Source organism: Salvia hispanica, chromosome 3 (genome assembly GCF_029641045.1).
Source record: "Salvia hispanica isolate PSC_SH4W2 chromosome 3, Shi_PSC_v1, whole genome shotgun sequence".
Lineage (NCBI taxonomy): Eukaryota > Viridiplantae > Streptophyta > Magnoliopsida > Lamiales > Lamiaceae > Salvia > Salvia hispanica.
This window is the reverse complement of record NC_142694.1, coordinates 6,368,300-6,387,282: the sequence shown is the minus strand read 5'-3', so window position 1 is coordinate 6,387,282 and position 18,983 is coordinate 6,368,300. Positions and strand designations below refer to the sequence as shown.

General features: G+C 36.6%; 2 protein-coding genes across 2 annotated transcripts; both read right to left on the bottom strand.

Moving 5' to 3' along the window:
- Positions 1–2,510: 2,510 nt before the first annotated feature.
- On the bottom strand, positions 2,511–5,560 carry LOC148930028 (DDT domain-containing protein PTM-like). Its single transcript, XM_089066269.1, has 3 exons — positions 4,551–5,560; positions 3,505–4,116; positions 2,511–3,345 (listed from the first exon to the last, which is right to left on the bottom strand). The coding sequence occupies exons 1-3, from the start codon at positions 5,525–5,527 to the stop codon at positions 2,547–2,549; spliced, it is 2,388 nt and encodes a 795-aa protein (XP_088922395.1). The 5' UTR covers positions 5,528–5,560; the 3' UTR covers positions 2,511–2,546.
- Positions 5,561–14,420: 8,860 nt separating this feature from the next.
- Positions 14,421–17,486, bottom strand: LOC148930027 (DDT domain-containing protein PTM-like). The gene is made up of 3 exons (XM_089066258.1): positions 16,477–17,486; positions 15,431–16,042; positions 14,421–15,271 (listed from the first exon to the last, which is right to left on the bottom strand). Exons 1-3 carry the CDS (start codon positions 17,451–17,453, stop codon positions 14,473–14,475), a joined length of 2,388 nt encoding a protein of 795 aa, XP_088922384.1. The 5' UTR covers positions 17,454–17,486; the 3' UTR covers positions 14,421–14,472.
- Between the last annotated feature and the right edge of the window lie 1,497 nt (positions 17,487–18,983).

Sequence of the window (18,983 nt, the reverse complement as noted above, 5' to 3'; positions counted from 1 at the left end):
AGCAGTCACTCATGTCTGGCTGCTACACACAAGGCTTTGTGGCATGTGAAGAGATGCTATGCGGTTGAGCTTGATATAGAGGATTCCATAACATGGTTCCTATGAAAAAGGCATGCAAATAAGTGCATGTCACTTATAAGTATAGTGCAATGTATTGCAAGACTATTTTATCAAATTTTGTAAAACTAGACTCGTTTATAAAAATAAAAATGGTCCAAAATACCTAATGAGAACCTATTCAATGTCTTGTTCACACATCGGCCTTTGCAACCTCCCCGCTTGTTTGAAGACCCCTTCATTCTCCTCCTCCTCATCCTCATCAAGTAGTTCGCCTTATTGGATACACGATCAAGGAACCTGCATCTACTAGTATTTTACCGCCTTCCTTGCCTATCTTTCTTGGCTTCAGGATGAAGGTTGATGACACCTACCGAGTTCCACTTGATGTTGGCGTCGAATAGCCTCACCTGCACAAGTTTGGTTGAGAGAGTTATATTGGTTCACGCCACAAACATAGCAATTTATTAATAACATGGAGTGAATTTTATGTTAAGTTATTAATTGACGAAGATACATATATAATTTGCTAAATCAAATTATTTTCAATATTGCATGTAAAATTATTGGATTTTAATTACTAGTATACTCCATTCGTCCCAAGGTAGTTGAGTCATTTCCTTATTCACAAAAGCTTTTCTCTCTCTAATATTTTACTCTCTTTCTTTCAATTACTTTTTTCTATTTCTTACTTTATTATCTCTACTTTAACCTTTAATACATCAATTCAATTAAATCTCGTACCAAAAAATAAATGTCTCTAGTACCTTGGGACAGATGGAGAGTGTATAAGACGTGTATCATATCATCGATAAATAATAGTATAGAAATAAGAAACACAAGCCTGAAGGGCAAACTGCTCCACTGTCTTGGATGCCTCCACAGCGGCCGACCAAGCGAGACCTTTCGTCCTCTTGGCGTAGTCTCCACCGTCTGGGTAGCTAACCCCATCAATCTTCTTAAAGCCACCTGCTATACCACAGGTCTGAAGTCATTATTAATGATAAAAGAAAATGAAGCAAAGATATAAAAAAGAACAAGCTCTAGACCTCTTTGGGCTGCGTTGCGAGCCAAAACGCAAGGAAGGACCTTCCAGTTGAAGAGCTTGCGCGAAGACTTTCCGCCTCTCCACCAAGACAAACTCACACCTTGCTCCTCTTTTGGAGTTCGGGCGATTTTGTCCTTTGGGCACTTGCGTTTTCCCCGGGCTATCTGCGGGCAAACGGGGTACTCGCGTTGTGGACTTCGTCATTGTGTGAAATGATGAGCCCATCGTGGCTGCATTATCAACACTCTTAGTCCAATCTGCAGAGACTACGCGACAGGGGAGATTTGTTTCCAACTGTTGCAAAAAATAATAGAATAATTAGATAACCAATACATGATGGTTTGATGCAACATCAAGAGAATTCAAATCGTTGGGTTATGATGATATACTTACCTATAATTCTAATCCCAATTATATTTCTAGGCACTGACATAGAAACATTTGCTACTTTAATCTAAAATCTTTGAAAATTATCAGATTTGTTGCTTTGGGGACATAATTTTTTACATATATAGGCCTAGGGAGATTTGTTCAATTAAGAACCTATTGAAATAAGAAATTTTGAATCATTTACACCAAATCTATAATGTTTTTGCATGCACTAATATACACTAATGTGCGAAGTATATGAACCAAATGGATAAGTAAATGGAAAAGAACAAACGGCGTCATTTTGGCCTTATGATTTAAAGAAAGGTTCAGGCACCACCGCCTTTAGATGATATAAAAAGGAAAAAGAAAATAAATGGAAAGAGCAAATAGAGACATTTCAGGTTTAGGTTTTTAAATTAGGAGGCATGAATACAGTCTCACCATTTTGATTATATAACAAAAAAGGAGAAAAATTAAGAAGAAGAACAAACGACGTCGTTTAGGCCATACATTTTATAAAAAAAATTAAAAAGAACAAACGACGTCGTTTTGCCCGTACATTTTAAAAAAAATTAAAAAGAACAAATGACATCGTTTTTCCTTTCGTTTTAAAAATAATAAAAGATAGCAAACGACGTCGTTTTGGCCTTTCGTTTTAAAAAAAAAGTTCAGGCAAGGCTACCTTTAGAAGATATAAAAAGGAAGCACGAACAATGAGTCGTCATTTTTGATTATATAACTAAATAGCAGTAATTTCAAAAAAGAACAAACGACGCCGTTTTGGTCGTGCATTTAAAAAAGAAAAAGAACAAATGACGTTGTTTTTTGACTTTATGCTTTTAAAGAAATAAAAAAGGTTGAGGCAACACCGCTTTCAAAGTATATAAAAAAAGGAAAAAGAAAATAAATGGAAAGAATATTTAAATAGGAGAAAAATGAAATGACCAAACGACGTCGTTTCATCCCTAGTTTTTGAAAAAAAATTATGGTCCGGGCAGCGCAGCAAGGCGCTTCCCGGGCCATAAATAAAGGTACAACTCTAGAAACTCTTTTAACACCACAATCTACTTTAATACAATTTGCCTATTATAAATACTAAAATACATGAAAATTGATGAATACACAGTAAAGAAACTAGACCAACCTCAAGGAGTAAATGCTTTAGGTTTCCGATATGGGCAGCCTCAACTGCATTGTTCCGCCAACGGCCGGAGTAGCTTTGATCCAACCAGGGGCCGGATAGAAGGCTACGGAGGCGATCCTCGATCCAGATAAGATGGCATATGACATCAACTAGATGGAGCTTCCTACTATCCGACCCTGGCACGATACCCAAAGCATGGCTCGTGAAATTGTCAGATGCTTGAACACTATCATTGGCAATGAACAAGCAATCTTTTTCCAATCGGGGAACTTTGCAGCAGATGCACCATCCGCAGTTCTCTCCCCTGGTGGTGGCCAGACCCAAGTCTCTAAGATTCGGCCACGAAAATGCAGCATACTTGTTGGAGATCACCCTCATCTGCCTCCCAATGATCTCTCCTGCTGATTTCGTGGCTTGCTCTTCTTCGGACCATTTTGAGGCCAACTCCTTGGAGAACTTGTATGACATACGGGCAAACCCATAGAGATTGGCGTAGTTTGCCACTTCCGAGGAGCTGGTTGATGCACCAGCACCTTCACCTCTAGGGTTACCCATGTCCTCGGGAACTTCAGAACTGACTCCAAGAGTTAAGTTCCAGTTCCTCCGGATAGCACTTGCTATTACGTCATACACCCTGGATGATGCCTCTAGCGCTGCAACAACAGCTGGCATATCGTCTTGGTTGTACAACGAAAACCAGTAGTTGTCTTCACGCGAGTCCACCCTGCAAATAATCGCGGTAGAGTGTGAGCTACATGTTATCAAATAAACCCTAAACAAATAATTATGGTTTTCCAAAAGAAAAATGTAAGTCCGGACCATATGTTATGAAAAACACTGAAAGTTAGAGTATATATACGAATTTGTTGTAGTGACAACTTACACGAACAAGTAGCCGCAGCAGTCGTAGTAGTGCCGGGCATAAGCATCAACCCCGAGCAGCTCCATTCCACGGATTGTCTTACTCAGCTGGTAAGACGCATCCCTCTCAATGGTGCACTCAGGGCAAATCCAATCGCCATCAGGCAATTGGCTGGTGACGACCCCAACGCATCTAGCATGGAAGGCAGCAGGGCAGCCGTCGCAGCAGATCAAGTTACCATCTGTTTTACACAGATAGCACTCGTCGCCATTCCCATCCGCTACGAAGTCGTTGAGAAACTCCCCTGCTAGATCATCACCATCTCCTCTGCTACTTCTCCTCTTATTCTTCTTTCCTTTCCAGCTGAAGTAGCGAGAGTTCCAGCTCTGTGTCTCCGCCATGTGCGCCCTCTTGTCGGCCTCGGCCTTGAAAGCCTTTGATTCAAGGACGTCGTCGCAGAGATGGCGCAGGATGGCGACCTTTGCTGAGGCCGGCATTGCGTAGTACTCGCTCTGGAAGAGCTCGAACTCGCTGCGATCCAAACCAGGGATATGCTTTGGACTGTGGAAGAGGAGGTACTCGATAAGGAATACCGGCCACGTTATCAAGTCCAGCAAATCCCAGTTTAGTGACCTGCATTGTCAAATGTATTAGAAAATTAGTATATAAAATATTGTTAGCAATAGTTTAGAGCCTTAACATCATGATAAAAAATTGTTAGTAATAGGTCGATTATTAGAATCATCAAAAGAATAAATCATCTTAATAAAAATAAATTATATATATATTTTTAAAAAAAAATAAAGAATTAAATAAAAACATATTGATTAAATTAATTAGACTTTTATAAAAGCCAAATCGGTCGACAGAACTTACCATTGACCAATGTTATTTACCAAAACATCGTCGTTTTTTTAACAAGAAGGCAAATTTGGCTGGAATCCGACCCAATTAGCCAAATCAGATGAAATTTGAAATTTTGGTGTATCATGGAGTAATTTAATTTGTTTAATACTAAAAATAATGTGATGTGATGCAACTTCTCTAGTGACTATGAGAAATAATACCTTAGGCACACAGATGCGGACGCGAATTCTCCACCAGCGAGGGATGTGAGATGTGATCTGAGCGCGGCCATGAGCGCCAGATGGACAGCGTCAAACAGCGGCGTTGAGTCATTGCTCATCAGAGCAGCGGCAAAGTCACTGATCTGGAACGGACTCACGAGCAGCGTGACACTGAAGTATCTCACAAATGCGTACACCGAGAGGAAATCCACCATAGATGCTCCGCCAATATCCAAACTGGTGGAAGATTCCGGAAGATACGCCTTGGGAGGAGGAGGAGGAGCCGATGCTTGGAATTGCACGAGACGAGTGTTCGCCTCATACAATTGATAATCCCTAGCAGGAAAAGAGGGAATGGCAGTGAGTCTCCTCGATTCCGCATCTGGATTTGTTCGGTAATTCCTCCTCCATCTTCTGCTGCCGCCTCCGACGTGGTGTGATGGAGCCGGTATGATTGCACAGTCGTCGTCATCGTCCTCGGCTGCGTCGTCGATCTCCATAGCCGACGCCGGCTCGTTCAAGTCGATCTTCGCGGCGGTGGCGCTGGATTCCTCCGCCGCTTCGTTTAAATCCAGATTCAGATCGATTTCTCTGGATTTTGGTGTGGAATGGGTTTCTCCGTTGAGAATGTAGTTCACTCCTTCGTTCAAGTCCAGACCATGCAATCCAACACCGACGTCGACGTTCAAATCGATGTCTCCGGAAACATTCAGATCGAAATTCCGGCGATTTTCTAGATCTGCTCCGATTCCGACGCTGCTCCTCTCCCCCCGCGGCATGGGGCTAAAACCGGGCGGCGGCGGCGGCGTGAGGAAGAGCGGATAGAGCTCCGTAAGCTGCATCTCCTCGGATACGTCGCCGCCGTCGAAGGCGACTCTGAATACACCGGTGGTGGTGGAAAAAGCCACCACGGTGCCGAAGCAAGCGGCGCGGCCTCCGAAATCCTTCCTCACCACCTTGAGTCCGATGTACTCCATTTTTTGCTCAATAAATGAATTTAATTATTGGTGATCAAACTCAAAACAACACAATCAAATGTAATTGAAAATCAAATGAGTTCAATCACTAAATTCGAATTGCAGAAGAATTTTGAGTGAGAGTACTAAAGAGGTGAAGAAAGAAGCGTTTTGAATGATGAGATAGTGATGATAGTATGCGGCTATTTATAGGAGTTCGAATATGGCAATTTACAACATCAAGGTACCACCACATCTTTTTCTTTAATTTTAAATTGTGAGACAGGTAAGAATCCATCTATGCTTTGTTATTTCAAAATACTTCTTTTTTGTGGTAATAATAAAAATTTTAGTTAGAAGAAAAAGATATTATATCAATCAAATTTTCCTTTTTCGTCACATTTGTATGCTTTGTTTGCCAATTTATTATTTTTTTCCTTTTTTTTGGTATTTAAATTCTTTTATAATATAATGTTGTTTTTCAAATTTTCCACTCTTGGCGGTTGTATTTCTTTGCTTTTTTCACCTAATTTTATACCTTTTAAATTGGCCTTTTTTGGTATATTAATTTCATTTTTATCTCCATTCGTCATATTGATAAGAACGTAGTTAATTCACAGTTGGAGTGCCTGTAATTATTAGCATATTCAAAGTTGACATTGGTATTTTTCAATTAAAAGTGTTAATATATATATATATATATATATATATATATATATTTAATAAAAATACTATGATTAAAAAATGTGTTATAACATGTAATTAACATTTAATTAAGGTTCACATGGCTCATAGATACTGTTTTTTTCATAAGATTTTATCATTATATTTATGCTTGTTTAGTTAATTAGGGAATAAATGTGTGTTATTAATACAAATTTTTATAAGATATTTATTCTATTATTATGTTTATAAATATTTACAACATTAATTTGTTTCCTAGTATCACTATGTTTTTCAAAATAAAGTACTCCCTCCGTCCCATAATAAAAGTCATATTTTGTCATTTCAGTGAGTCTCACAATAAGAGTAACATTTCACTTTTACCGTGAATGGTAAGTAAGTCTCCCATTTCATTTTCTCACTTCAATCATAATTCTATTATAAAATCATATAAAAGAGTTGACCTTTTCAACTCCTTATTCATTACATTTCTTAAAACCCGTGCTCACACTAAATGTGACTCCTATTGTGGACGTAGAGAGTAGTTGCTAATTTTTTCATTTAATATATATGCATGGGTCGGATCCAATTTTTATATTGAATGAATTTTTTTTATTTAATATTTGTTTTGAAATAGTTCCTTTTTTGTTTGTTTTTCTCTCTTTTTTGTATTCTTTTGAGTTGTAACTGAAATTTTAAGTATTTGTTGGGAATTAAATTTGTAATTGGGGTTGTTTTCCTGGCTTTTTTCTCCTATAATTCTTGGTGAAATTTTGTCTTTTTCCTTACGTTAAATTTTTTTAGCATAACTGAATGGTAAATTCATGCATGAGCTCGAAGACTTTTTCAAAATAGCACATTTGACTTCTTTGATGAAAGGAAAAAAAATATTAAATGCACAATCTCAACATAGTTAGCAACAAATGTGTAAGAATAGCCTTAAGTTTAGATTTTAACATTTAATTAAGGTTCACAAGGGCTTATAGATATTATTTTTTTCATAAGATTTTATCATTATATTTATGCTTGTTTAGTTAAGTAGGGAGTAAATGTGTGTTAATACAAATTTTTATAAGACATTTATTCTATAATTATTATGTTAATTAATAGTTGAACAACATTAATTTGTTTCCTAGTATCCCTATGATTTTCAAATTAAAGTACTCTTTTCATCCCATAATAAAAATCACATTCAGTCATTTCAGTGAGTCTCACAATAAGACACTTTTACCGTAAATGGTAAATAAGTCTCATATTTCATTTTCTCATTTCACTCATAATTTTCTATTATAAAACCAATATAAAAGAGTTGACCTCATATTATACTCCCTCTGTCCCGCTTAAGATGACACGTTTTCCTTTTTAGTTTGTCCCAACTAAGATGACACATTTCCTTTTTTGTTTTCTTTTTTGGTAACTTTCTCTCTCCAATTGATACACTCAACCACTTTTTCTCACTCCTATTAAAATACCCATCTTTCTTTATCTCTCTACTTTAATACTTACACCCACCTTCTCTCTCTCCAATTAAACACTTTAACTAATAACTCCTAAAATCTCGTGCCGGCTAAGCAATGTGTCATCTTAGCCGGGACGGAGGGAGTACTAACTTTTTCAACCCCTTATTCATTAGTACATTTTTTTAAAACTCGTTCTCACACTAAATGTGACTCCTATTGTGGAACGAAGGGAGTAGCTGCTAATTTTCTTCACTTAGTATATATTTAAATTTACATACGTGGGTCGGATCCAATTTTTATATTGAAATAAATTTTTTTTTTAATTTTATTTAATTTTTATTTTGAAATAGTTTCCTTTTTGTTTGTTTCTCTCTCTTTTTTGTAATTTTTTGAGTTGTAACTGAAATTTTAAGTATTTGTTGGGAATCAAATTTATAATTGGGGTTATTCTCCTGGCTTTTTTCACCTATAATTCTTGGTGAAATTTTGTCTTTTTCTTTACTTTAAATTTTTTAGTATAACTGAATTGTAAGTTCATGCATGAGTTCGAAGACTTTCTAAAATAGCAAATTTGACTTCTTTGATGAAAGGAAAAAAAATATATTAAATGCACAATCTGAACATAGTTAGCAACAAATATGTAAGAATAGCCTTAACTTTAGATTTTAACATTTAATTAAGATTCACTTAGGGCTTATAGATACTATTTTTTGCATAAGATTTTATTATTATATTTATGCTTGTTTAGTTAATAAGGGACTAAATATGCGATAATACAAATTTTTATAAGACATTTATTCTAGTATCCCTATGATTTTCAAAATAAAGTACTCCCTTCGTCATATAATAAAAGTCATAATTTGTTGTTTCGATCCATCTCATAATGAGAGTCACATTTCACTTTTACCGTAAATGGTAACTAGGTCTCACATTCCATTAACTCACTTCACTCAAAATCTATTATAAAACCAATATAAATTAGTTGACCTTATATTCCATTAACTTTTCCAACCCACTATTTTTACTTAAAACGCGTGCCCACACTAAATGTGACTCATATTGTAAGACGAGGGAGTATCTGCTAATTTCTTCATTTAGTATATATTTAAATTTAAATACGTGGGTTAGATCCAACTTTTATATTGAAAGAATTTTTTTAATTTTATTTAATTTTTATTTTAAAAATAGTTTCCTTTTTATTTATTTTCTCTCTTTTTTGTACTCCCTCCGTCCGCTATTAGGAGTCTTATTCTTGGTGGCACGAGTTTTAAGAAATGTTGAGAATAGTGGAAGGAAAAAAGTTAGTGGAATAGGGGTCTCATTTATATATATCAGTATTAAATGAAATGTGAGCGAAATGAGTTAGTGGAAGGTGAGACCCTATTACCATCTATGGGAAAAGTGAACCGGGACTCCTATTCGCGGATGGACTAAAATGGCAAAACGAGACTCCTATTTGCGGACGGAGGAAGTATTTTTTTTGAGTTGTAACTGAAATTTTAAGTATTTGTTGGGAATCAAATTTGTAATTGGGGTTGTTTTCCTGGCTTTTTTCACCTATAATTATTGGTGAAATTTTGTCTTTTTCTTTACCTTAAATTTTTTAGCATAACTGAATGGTAAGTTCATGCCTGAGTTCGAAGACTTTTTTAAAATAGCAAATTTGACTTCTTTGATGAAAGGAAAAAAAAATATTAAATGCACAATCTGAACATATTTAGCAATAAATGTGTAAGAATAGCCGTAACTTTATATTTTAACACCCAAAGATTTTGTCATTTATGAAAATAGCCTTAAATTTAATAGAAATTATAAAAAATGACTCTAACTTAAAAATGTATTCCTACAAAAATGGCAAAAGTTAATGAAAGTTCAAAATTGTATATTTGGCCTTAACTTTAAAATACTAAAATATGGAGTATATATTTGACCTCTTTCGACAAGTCTAATAGTAATTGATAAGTGGGTAGAAAATATAATTGTGTTCAATCAAACCCCAATAGTCTCAGAAAACCATATATATATATAAACATTCTGAGTTTCGTGAAACTTCAGACTAATTTTTGGATTTTTTTTTTATAATTTGAGCTATTTTTATAATTTTTCCAAAAGTTTTTACCAATATTTTATGACTTCAAACCTCCAGCGATAAACTACAACAACTAGTCCTATTTTTTTCTTCATGAATTTATGATTAATATTCAAGGTTTCAACCAAAACAACTATTTCTGAGAACTACATTGAAATCAATGTCAAGTCAAATTGTAGTATTTCATTCCAGTATTTAAAAAATAACGTTTTAATGAACGAATTGTTCGAATTTGGTTGAAACTATTTATTACTCCATATGTTAGTGTTATGCAAATAATAATCATGTTTAACTCGGTTATTTTTTATCGTTAATAAGAAATTAGTGATACTATAAGACTTTTCATTACTAAAAGTGGTCGCATTAACATCCATCAGTGTTGGCCCAGTTTTCTCGTATATTTTGAATTTAGGCCCAATTTCAGGTACATAAATCTTGGTGATTTTTCGACAAATTAGAAATTTGAGTTAATGAGCCAAATTATTGATTTATGGGTGACAAGTTGATTATATAACTAGATAGCCCATTATTGAACAACATTATATTCAAAGCTGATATTTTCGTAGTGGAATAGCAAATAATTGGTGGACCTCTTGTACTAGGAGAGGCTCACCCACAGTCCCACACAAACATTTATACTTACGGTGGCAATATGTGGTTATATTCTCTTAGATCATTCTTTTTTATGAATGCAAGCCATCAGTTCAGTAAAGCAACAATTAAATAGTAAAAAAAATCACCAAAAAGTTAAGAACCGTCATCTCTAGCTAGAGTTTACCATGTCCTCGGGAATTTCAGAACTGACCACTACCTGATTCTTCTCTGGTATCGACTCCATGAGTTAAAGTTCATGTTCCTCCTGATATCACTTGCTATTATGTCATACACAGTGGATGACTACAATAACAACTAGCCTATTATCTTTGTTGTACAACAAAAACCAGAAGTCATCTTCATGCGAGTCCGCTATGCAAATAATCACGGTATAGTGTGAGAGCCTAGTACATGTACATGTTATCAAACACGGTTCAAACCCCGACACCCACTGGGAGACTTTCGACCTTAATCAGCAAACCTGGTCGAGTAGGATTAGTAGGATTCCGCCTAAGGCGAGTTCGGTACACCTGTGGACTATGGTAAACCAAAAAAAAAAACAAACCTTAAACCCTAAAGTATGATAAATTGAAAAATATACAAGAGCATATCTTATTCTCCACTTATTTTGGAAGCATTTAGCAAAATGAAGAGAAAGACAACAAAGTAGTTTAACAGATATATGTACTAGTATACACTGAATGAATAAAATATGTGCACTAAATGGATAAATATATGCACTAAAATGCACTGCTGGATGTAGTATAAAATAGGAGTACCATATAAGTTGTATTAGAGTTATACTTTATGTAGAATTCTTGCGAGAAAAATCAATTTTGATAATAACCAATCATATAGATATAGTAATAAAACAATTTGCACATATGCAATATATTAACCAAGTATGCATGTGGAAAAAAAAAATTACTTGGAGAATACATGGGTTGTGTATTGTTTGCTTTAGGTTTAAATAGAAATATATAGGCATGGGCATTGGATTGTCATTTCGATGATTAATTGTTTTTACTTGGAGAGTAACGTATGAAACATAATAAAATAAAAATTATTAATAATTTTATGTTTTGCTAAAAAAGAAAAATGATTCAGGTAATGTATTACAACACGAAATCGAATACAACTCAAGTAATTTGGGAAAAAGAGAGCAAGTATTACATACAACAAGTAAAGTACCAAAAAAAGAAGTTCAAAAGAAACACACATAGTACCAATGTAGTTAATTTGCGATACACGGATCGGTCATATCTCTGCTGAATCATGAAAGGCGTGGCTTGATTATTGGGACTATTGGGTTATCGGGGATTGCTTCACCATCTCTTGCGTCACCGCGAGATCATTTTCCATCTTCGTTCTTTGCTTACACTCAGACTGGAGTTCTGAAGCATTTCTTGCCGTAAGAAAGAATCCAAGTCGCCAGAGTCGTGCTTAGAATTTTGATGCATTTCTTGTGCAAGAAAGGATCCAAGTCGCCTGAGTTGTGCTTAGATTTTGATGCATTTCTTGCCGCAAGAAAGGAACCAAGTCACCGGAGTCGTGCTTGGAATTATGATGCATTTCTTGCCGCAAGAAATGATCCAAATCACGCGAGTCGTATTAAGCAGTCACTCATGTCTGGCTGCTACACACAAGGCTTTGTGGCATGTGAAGAGATGCTATGCGGTTGAGCTTGATATAGAGGATTCCATAACATGGTTCCTATGAAAAAGGCATGCAAATAAGTGCATGTCACTTATAAGTATAGTGCAATGTATTGCAAGACTATTTTATCAAATTTTGTAAAACTAGACTCGTTTATAAAAATAAAAATGGTCCAAAATACCTAATGAGAACCTATTCAATGTCTTGTTCACACATCGGCCTTTGCAACCTCCCCGCTTGTTTGAAGACCCCTTCATTCTCCTCCTCCTCATCCTCATCAAGTAGTTCGCCTTATTGGATACACGATCAAGGAACCTGCATCTACTAGTATTTTACCGCCTTCCTTGCCTATCTTTCTTGGCTTCAGGATGAAGGTTGATGACACCTACCGAGTTCCACTTGATGTTGGCGTCGAATAGCCTCACCTGCACAAGTTTGGTTGAGAGAGTTATATTGGTTCACGCCACAAACATAGCAATTTATTAATAACATGGAGTGAATTTTATGTTAAGTTATTAATTGACGAAGATACATATATAATTTGCTAAATCAAATTATTTTCAATATTGCATGTAAAATTATTGGATTTTAATTACTAGTATACTCCATTCGTCCCAAGGTAGTTGAGTCATTTCCTTATTCACAAAAGCTTTTCTCTCTCTAATATTTTACTCTCTTTCTTTCAATTACTTTTTTCTATTTCTTACTTTATTATCTCTACTTTAACCTTTAATACATCAATTCAATTAAATCTCGTACCAAAAAATAAATGTCTCTAGTACCTTGGGACAGACGGAGAGTGTATAAGACGTGTATCATATCATCGATAAATAATAGTATAGAAATAAGAAACACAAGCCTGAAGGGCAAACTGCTCCACTGTCTTGGATGCCTCCACAGCGGCCGACCAAGCGAGACCTTTCGTCCTCTTGGCGTAGTCTCCACCGTCTGGGTAGCTAACCCCATCAATCTTCTTAAAGCCACCTGCTATACCACAGGTCTGAAGTCATTATTAATGATAAAAGAAAATGAAGCAAAGATATAAAAAAGAACAAGCTCTAGACCTCTTTGGGCTGCGTTGCGAGCCAAAACGCAAGGAAGGACCTTCCAGTTGAAGAGCTTGCGCGAAGACTTTCCGCCTCTCCACCAAGACAAACTCACACCTTGCTCCTCTTTTGGAGTTCGGGCGATTTTGTCCTTTGGGCACTTGCGTTTTCCCCGGGCTATCTGCGGGCAAACGGGGTACTCGCGTTGTGGACTTCGTCATTGTGTGAAATGATGAGCCCATCGTGGCTGCATTATCAACACTCTTAGTCCAATCTGCAGAGACTACGCGACAGGGGAGATTTGTTTCCAACTGTTGCAAAAAATAATAGAATAATTAGATAACCAATACATGATGGTTTGATGCAACATCAAGAGAATTCAAATCGTTGGGTTATGATGATATACTTACCTATAATTCTAATCCCAATTATATTTCTAGGCACTGACATAGAAACATTTGCTACTTTAATCTAAAATCTTTGAAAATTATCAGATTTGTTGCTTTGGGGACATAATTTTTTACATATATAGGCCTAGGGAGATTTGTTCAATTAAGAACCTATTGAAATAAGAAATTTTGAATCATTTACACCAAATCTATAATGTTTTTGCATGCACTAATATACACTAATGTGCGAAGTATATGAACCAAATGGATAAGTAAATGGAAAAGAACAAACGGCGTCATTTTGGCCCTATGATTTAAAGAAAGGTTCAGGCACCACCGCCTTTAGATGATATAAAAAGGAAAAAGAAAATAAATGGAAAGAGCAAATAGAGACATTTCATGTTTAGGTTTTTATATTAGGAGGCATGAATACAGTCTCACCATTTTGATTATATAACAAAAAAGGAGAAAAATTAAGAAGAAGAACAAACGACGTCGTTTAGGCCATACATTTTATAAAAAAAATTAAAAAGAACAAACGACGTCGTTTTGCCCGTACATTTTAAAAAAAATTAAAAAGAACAAATGGCATCGTTTTTCCTTTCGTTTTAAAAATAATAAAAGATAGCAAACGACGTCGTTTTGGCCTTTCGTTTTAAAAAAAAAGTTCAGGCAAGGCTACCTTTAGAAGATATAAAAAGGAAGCACGAACAATGAGTCGTCATTTTTGATTATATAACTAAATAGCAGTAATTTCAAAAAAGAACAAACGACGCCGTTTTGGTCGTGCATTTAAAAAAGAAAAAGAACAAATGACGTTGTTTTTTGACTTTATGCTTTTAAAGAAATAAAAAAGGTTGAGGCAACACCGCTTTCAAAGTATATAAAAAAAGGAAAAAGAAAATAAATGGAAAGAATATTTAAATAGGAGAAAAATGAAAGGACCAAACGACGTCGTTTCATCCCTAGTTTTTGAAAAAAAATTATGGCCCGGGCAGCGCAGCAAGGCGCTTCCCGGGCCATAAATAAAGGTACAACTCTAGAAACTCTTTTAACACCACAATCTACTTTAATACAATTTGCCTATTATAAATACTAAAATACATGAAAATTGATGAATACACAGTAAAGAAACTAGACCAACCTCAAGGAGTAAATGCTTTAGGTTTCCGATATGGGCAGCCTCAACTGCATTGTTCCGCCAACGGCCGGAGTAGCTTTGATCCAACCAGGGGCCGGATAGAAGGCTACGGAGGCGATCCTCGATCCAGATAAGATGGCATATGACATCAACTAGATGGAGCTTCCTACTATCCGACCCTGGCACGATACCCAAAGCATGGCTCGTGAAATTGTCAGATGCTTGAACACTATCATTGGCAATGAACAAGCAATCTTTTTCCAATCGGGGAACTTTGCAGCAGATGCACCATCCGCAGTTCTCTCCCCTGGTGGTGGCCAGACCCAAGTCTCTAAGATTCGGCCACGAAAATGCAGCATACTTGTTGGAGATCACCCTCATCTGCCTCCCAATGATCTCTCCTGCTGATTTCGTGGCTTGCTCTTCTTCGGACCATTTTGAGGCCAACTCCTTGGAGAACTTGTATGACATACGGGCAAACCCATAGAGATTGGCGTAGTTTGCCACTTCCGAGGAGCTGGTTGATGCACCAGCACCTTCACCTCTAGGGTTACCCATGTCCTCGGGAACTTCAGAACTGACTCCAAGAGTTAAGTTCCAGTTCCTCCGGATAGCACTTGCTATTACGTCATACACCCTGGATGATGCCTCTAGCGCTGCAACAACAGCTGGCATATCGTCTTGGTTGTACAACGAAAACCAGTAGTTGTCTTCACGCGAGTCCACCCTGCAAATAATCGCGGTAGAGTGTGAGCTACATGTTATCAAATAAACCCTAAACAAATAATTATGGTTTTCCAAAAGAAAAATGTAAGTCCGGACCATATGTTATGAAAAACACTGAAAGTTAGAGTATATATACGAATTTGTTGTAGTGACAACTTACACGAACAAGTAGCCGCAGCAGTCGTAGTAGTGCCGGGCATAAGCATCAACCCCGAGCAGCTCCATTCCACGGATTGTCTTACTCAGCTGGTAAGACGCATCCCTCTCAATGGTGCACTCAGGGCAAATCCAATCGCCATCAGGCAATTGGCTGGTGACGACCCCAACGCATCTAGCATGGAAGGCAGCAGGGCAGCCGTCGCAGCAGATCAAGTTACCATCTGTTTTACACAGATAGCACTCGTCGCCATTCCCATCCGCTACGAAGTCGTTGAGAAACTCCCCTGCTAGATCATCACCATCTCCTCTGCTACTTCTCCTCTTATTCTTCTTTCCTTTCCAGCTGAAGTAGCGAGAGTTCCAGCTCTGTGTCTCCGCCATGTGCGCCCTCTTGTCGGCCTCGGCCTTGAAAGCCTTTGATTCAAGGACGTCGTCGCAGAGATGGCGCAGGATGGCGACCTTTGCTGAGGCCGGCATTGCGTAGTACTCGCTCTGGAAGAGCTCGAACTCGCTGCGATCCAAACCAGGGATATGCTTTGGACTGTGGAAGAGGAGGTACTCGATAAGGAATACCGGCCACGTTATCAAGTCCAGCAAATCCCAGTTTAGTGACCTGCATTGTCAAATGTATTAGAAAATTAGTATATAAAATATTGTTAGCAATAGTTTAGAGCCTTAACATCATGATAAAAAATTGTTAGTAATAGGTCGATTATTAGAATCATCAAAAGAATAAATCATCTTAATAAAAATAAATTATATATATATTTTTAAAAAAAAATAAAGAATTAAATAAAAACATATTGATTAAATTAATTAGACTTTTATAAAAGCCAAATCGGTCGACAGAACTTACCATTGACCAATGTTATTTACCAAAACATCGTCGTTTTTTTAACAAGAAGGCAAATTTGGCTGGAATCCGACCCAATTAGCCAAATCAGATGAAATTTGAAATTTTGGTGTATCATGGAGTAATTTAATTTGTTTAATACTAAAAATAATGTGATGTGATGCAACTTCTCTAGTGACTATGAGAAATAATACCTTAGGCACACAGATGCGGACGCGAATTCTCCACCAGCGAGGGATGTGAGATGTGATCTGAGCGCGGCCATGAGCGCCAGATGGACAGCGTCAAACAGCGGCGTTGAGTCATTGCTCATCAGAGCAGCGGCAAAGTCACTGATCTGGAACGGACTCACGAGCAGCGTGACACTGAAGTATCTCACAAATGCGTACACCGAGAGGAAATCCACCATAGATGCTCCGCCAATATCCAAACTGGTGGAAGATTCCGGAAGATACGCCTTGGGAGGAGGAGGAGGAGCCGATGCTTGGAATTGCACGAGACGAGTGTTCGCCTCATACAATTGATAATCCCTAGCAGGAAAAGAGGGAATGGCAGTGAGTCTCCTCGATTCCGCATCTGGATTTGTTCGGTAATTCCTCCTCCATCTTCTGCTGCCGCCTCCGACGTGGTGTGATGGAGCCGGTATGATTGCACAGTCGTCGTCATCGTCCTCGGCTGCGTCGTCGATCTCCATAGCCGACGCCGGCTCGTTCAAGTCGATCTTCGCGGCGGTGGCGCTGGATTCCTCCGCCGCTTCGTTTAAATCCAGATTCAGATCGATTTCTCTGGATTTTGGTGTGGAATGGGTTTCTCCGTTGAGAATGTAGTTCACTCCTTCGTTCAAGTCCAGACCATGCAATCCAACACCGACGTCGACGTTCAAATCGATGTCTCCGGAAACATTCAGATCGAAATTCCGGCGATTTTCTAGATCTGCTCCGATTCCGACGCTGCTCCTCTCCCCCCGCGGCATGGGGCTAAAACCGGGCGGCGGCGGCGGCGTGAGGAAGAGCGGATAGAGCTCCGTAAGCTGCATCTCCTCGGATACGTCGCCGCCGTCGAAGGCGACTCTGAATACACCGGTGGTGGTGGAAAAAGCCACCACGGTGCCGAAGCAAGCGGCGCGGCCTCCGAAATCCTTCCTCACCACCTTGAGTCCGATGTACTCCATTTTTTGCTCAATAAATGAATTTAATTATTGGTGATCAAACTCAAAACAACACAATCAAATGTAATTGAAAATCAAATGAGTTCAATCACTAAATTCGAATTGCAGAAGAATTTTGAGTGAGAGTACTAAAGAGGTGAAGAAAGAAGCGTTTTGAATGATGAGATAGTGATGATAGTATGCGGCTATTTATAGGAGTTCGAATATGGCAATTTACAACATCAAGGTACCACCACATCTTTTTCTTTAATTTTAAATTGTGAGACAGGTAAGAATCCATCTATGCTTTGTTATTTCAAAATACTTCTTTTTTGTGGTAATAATAAAAATTTTAGTTAGAAGAAAAAGATATTATATCAATCAAATTTTCCTTTTTCGTCACATTTGTATGCTTTGTTTGCCAATTTATTATTTTTTTCCTTTTTTTTGGTATTTAAATTCTTTTATAATATAATGTTGTTTTTCAAATTTTCCACTCTAGGCGGTTGTATTTCTTTGCTTTTTTCACCTAATTTTATACCTTTTAAATTGGCCTTTTTTGGTATATTAATTTCATTTTTATCTCCATTCGTCATATTGATAAGAACGTAGTTAATTCACAGTTGGAGTGCCTGTAATTATTAGCATATTCAAAGTTGACATTGGTATTTTTCAATTAAAAGTGTTAATATATATATATATATATATATATATATATATATATTTAATAAAAATACTATGATTAAAAAATGTGTTATAACATGTAATTAACATTTAATTAAGGTTCACATGGCTCATAGATACTGTTTTTTTCATAAGATTTTATCATTATATTTATGCTTGTTTAGTTAATTAGGGAATAAATGTGTGTTATTAATACAAATTTTTATAAGATATTTATTCTATTATTATGTTTATAAATATTTACAACATTAATTTGTTTCCTAGTATCACTATGTTTTTCAAAATAAAGTACTCCCTCCGTCCCATAATAAAAGTCATATTTTGTCATTTCAGTGAGTCTCACAATAAGAGTAACATTTCACTTTTACCGTGAATGGTAAGTAAGTCTCCCATTTCATTTTCTCACTTCAATCATAATTCTATTATAAAATCATATAAAAGAGTTGACCTTTTCAACTCCTTATTCATTACATTTCTTAAAACCCGTGCTCACACTAAATGTGACTCCTATTGTGGACGTAGAGAGTAGTTGCTAATTTTTTCATTTAATATATATGCATGGGTCGGATCCAATTTTTATATTGAATGAATTTTTTTTATTTAATATTTGTTTTGAAATAGTTCCTTTTTTGTTTGTTTTTCTCTCTTTTTTGTATTCTTTTGAGTTGTAACTGAAATTTTAAGTATTTGTTGGGAATTAAATTTGTAATTGGGGTTGTTTTCCTGGCTTTTTTCTCCTATAATTCTTGGTGAAATTTTGTCTTTTTCCTTACGTTAAATTTTTTTAGCATAACTGAATGGTAAATTCATGCATGAGCTCGAAGACTTTTTCAAAATAGCACATTTGACTTCTTTGATGAAAGGAAAAAA

Excerpts from the sequence above, each read along its gene's own strand:
- LOC148930028 (XM_089066269.1), bottom strand. The coding sequence starts at position 5,527 with ATGGAGTACATCGGACTCAAGGTGGTGAGGAAGGATTTCGGAGGCCGC. Across the intron at positions 4,117-4,550 it reads TCCGCATCTGTGTGCCTAAG|GTCACTAAACTGGGATTTGC; the intron begins GTATTATTTCTC and ends TTGACAATGCAG. Across the intron at positions 3,346-3,504 it reads TGCTGCGGCTACTTGTTCGT|GGTGGACTCGCGTGAAGACA; the intron begins GTAAGTTGTCAC and ends GATTATTTGCAG.
- LOC148930027 (XM_089066258.1), bottom strand. The coding sequence starts at position 17,453 with ATGGAGTACATCGGACTCAAGGTGGTGAGGAAGGATTTCGGAGGCCGC. Across the intron at positions 16,043-16,476 it reads TCCGCATCTGTGTGCCTAAG|GTCACTAAACTGGGATTTGC; the intron begins GTATTATTTCTC and ends TTGACAATGCAG. Across the intron at positions 15,272-15,430 it reads TGCTGCGGCTACTTGTTCGT|GGTGGACTCGCGTGAAGACA; the intron begins GTAAGTTGTCAC and ends GATTATTTGCAG.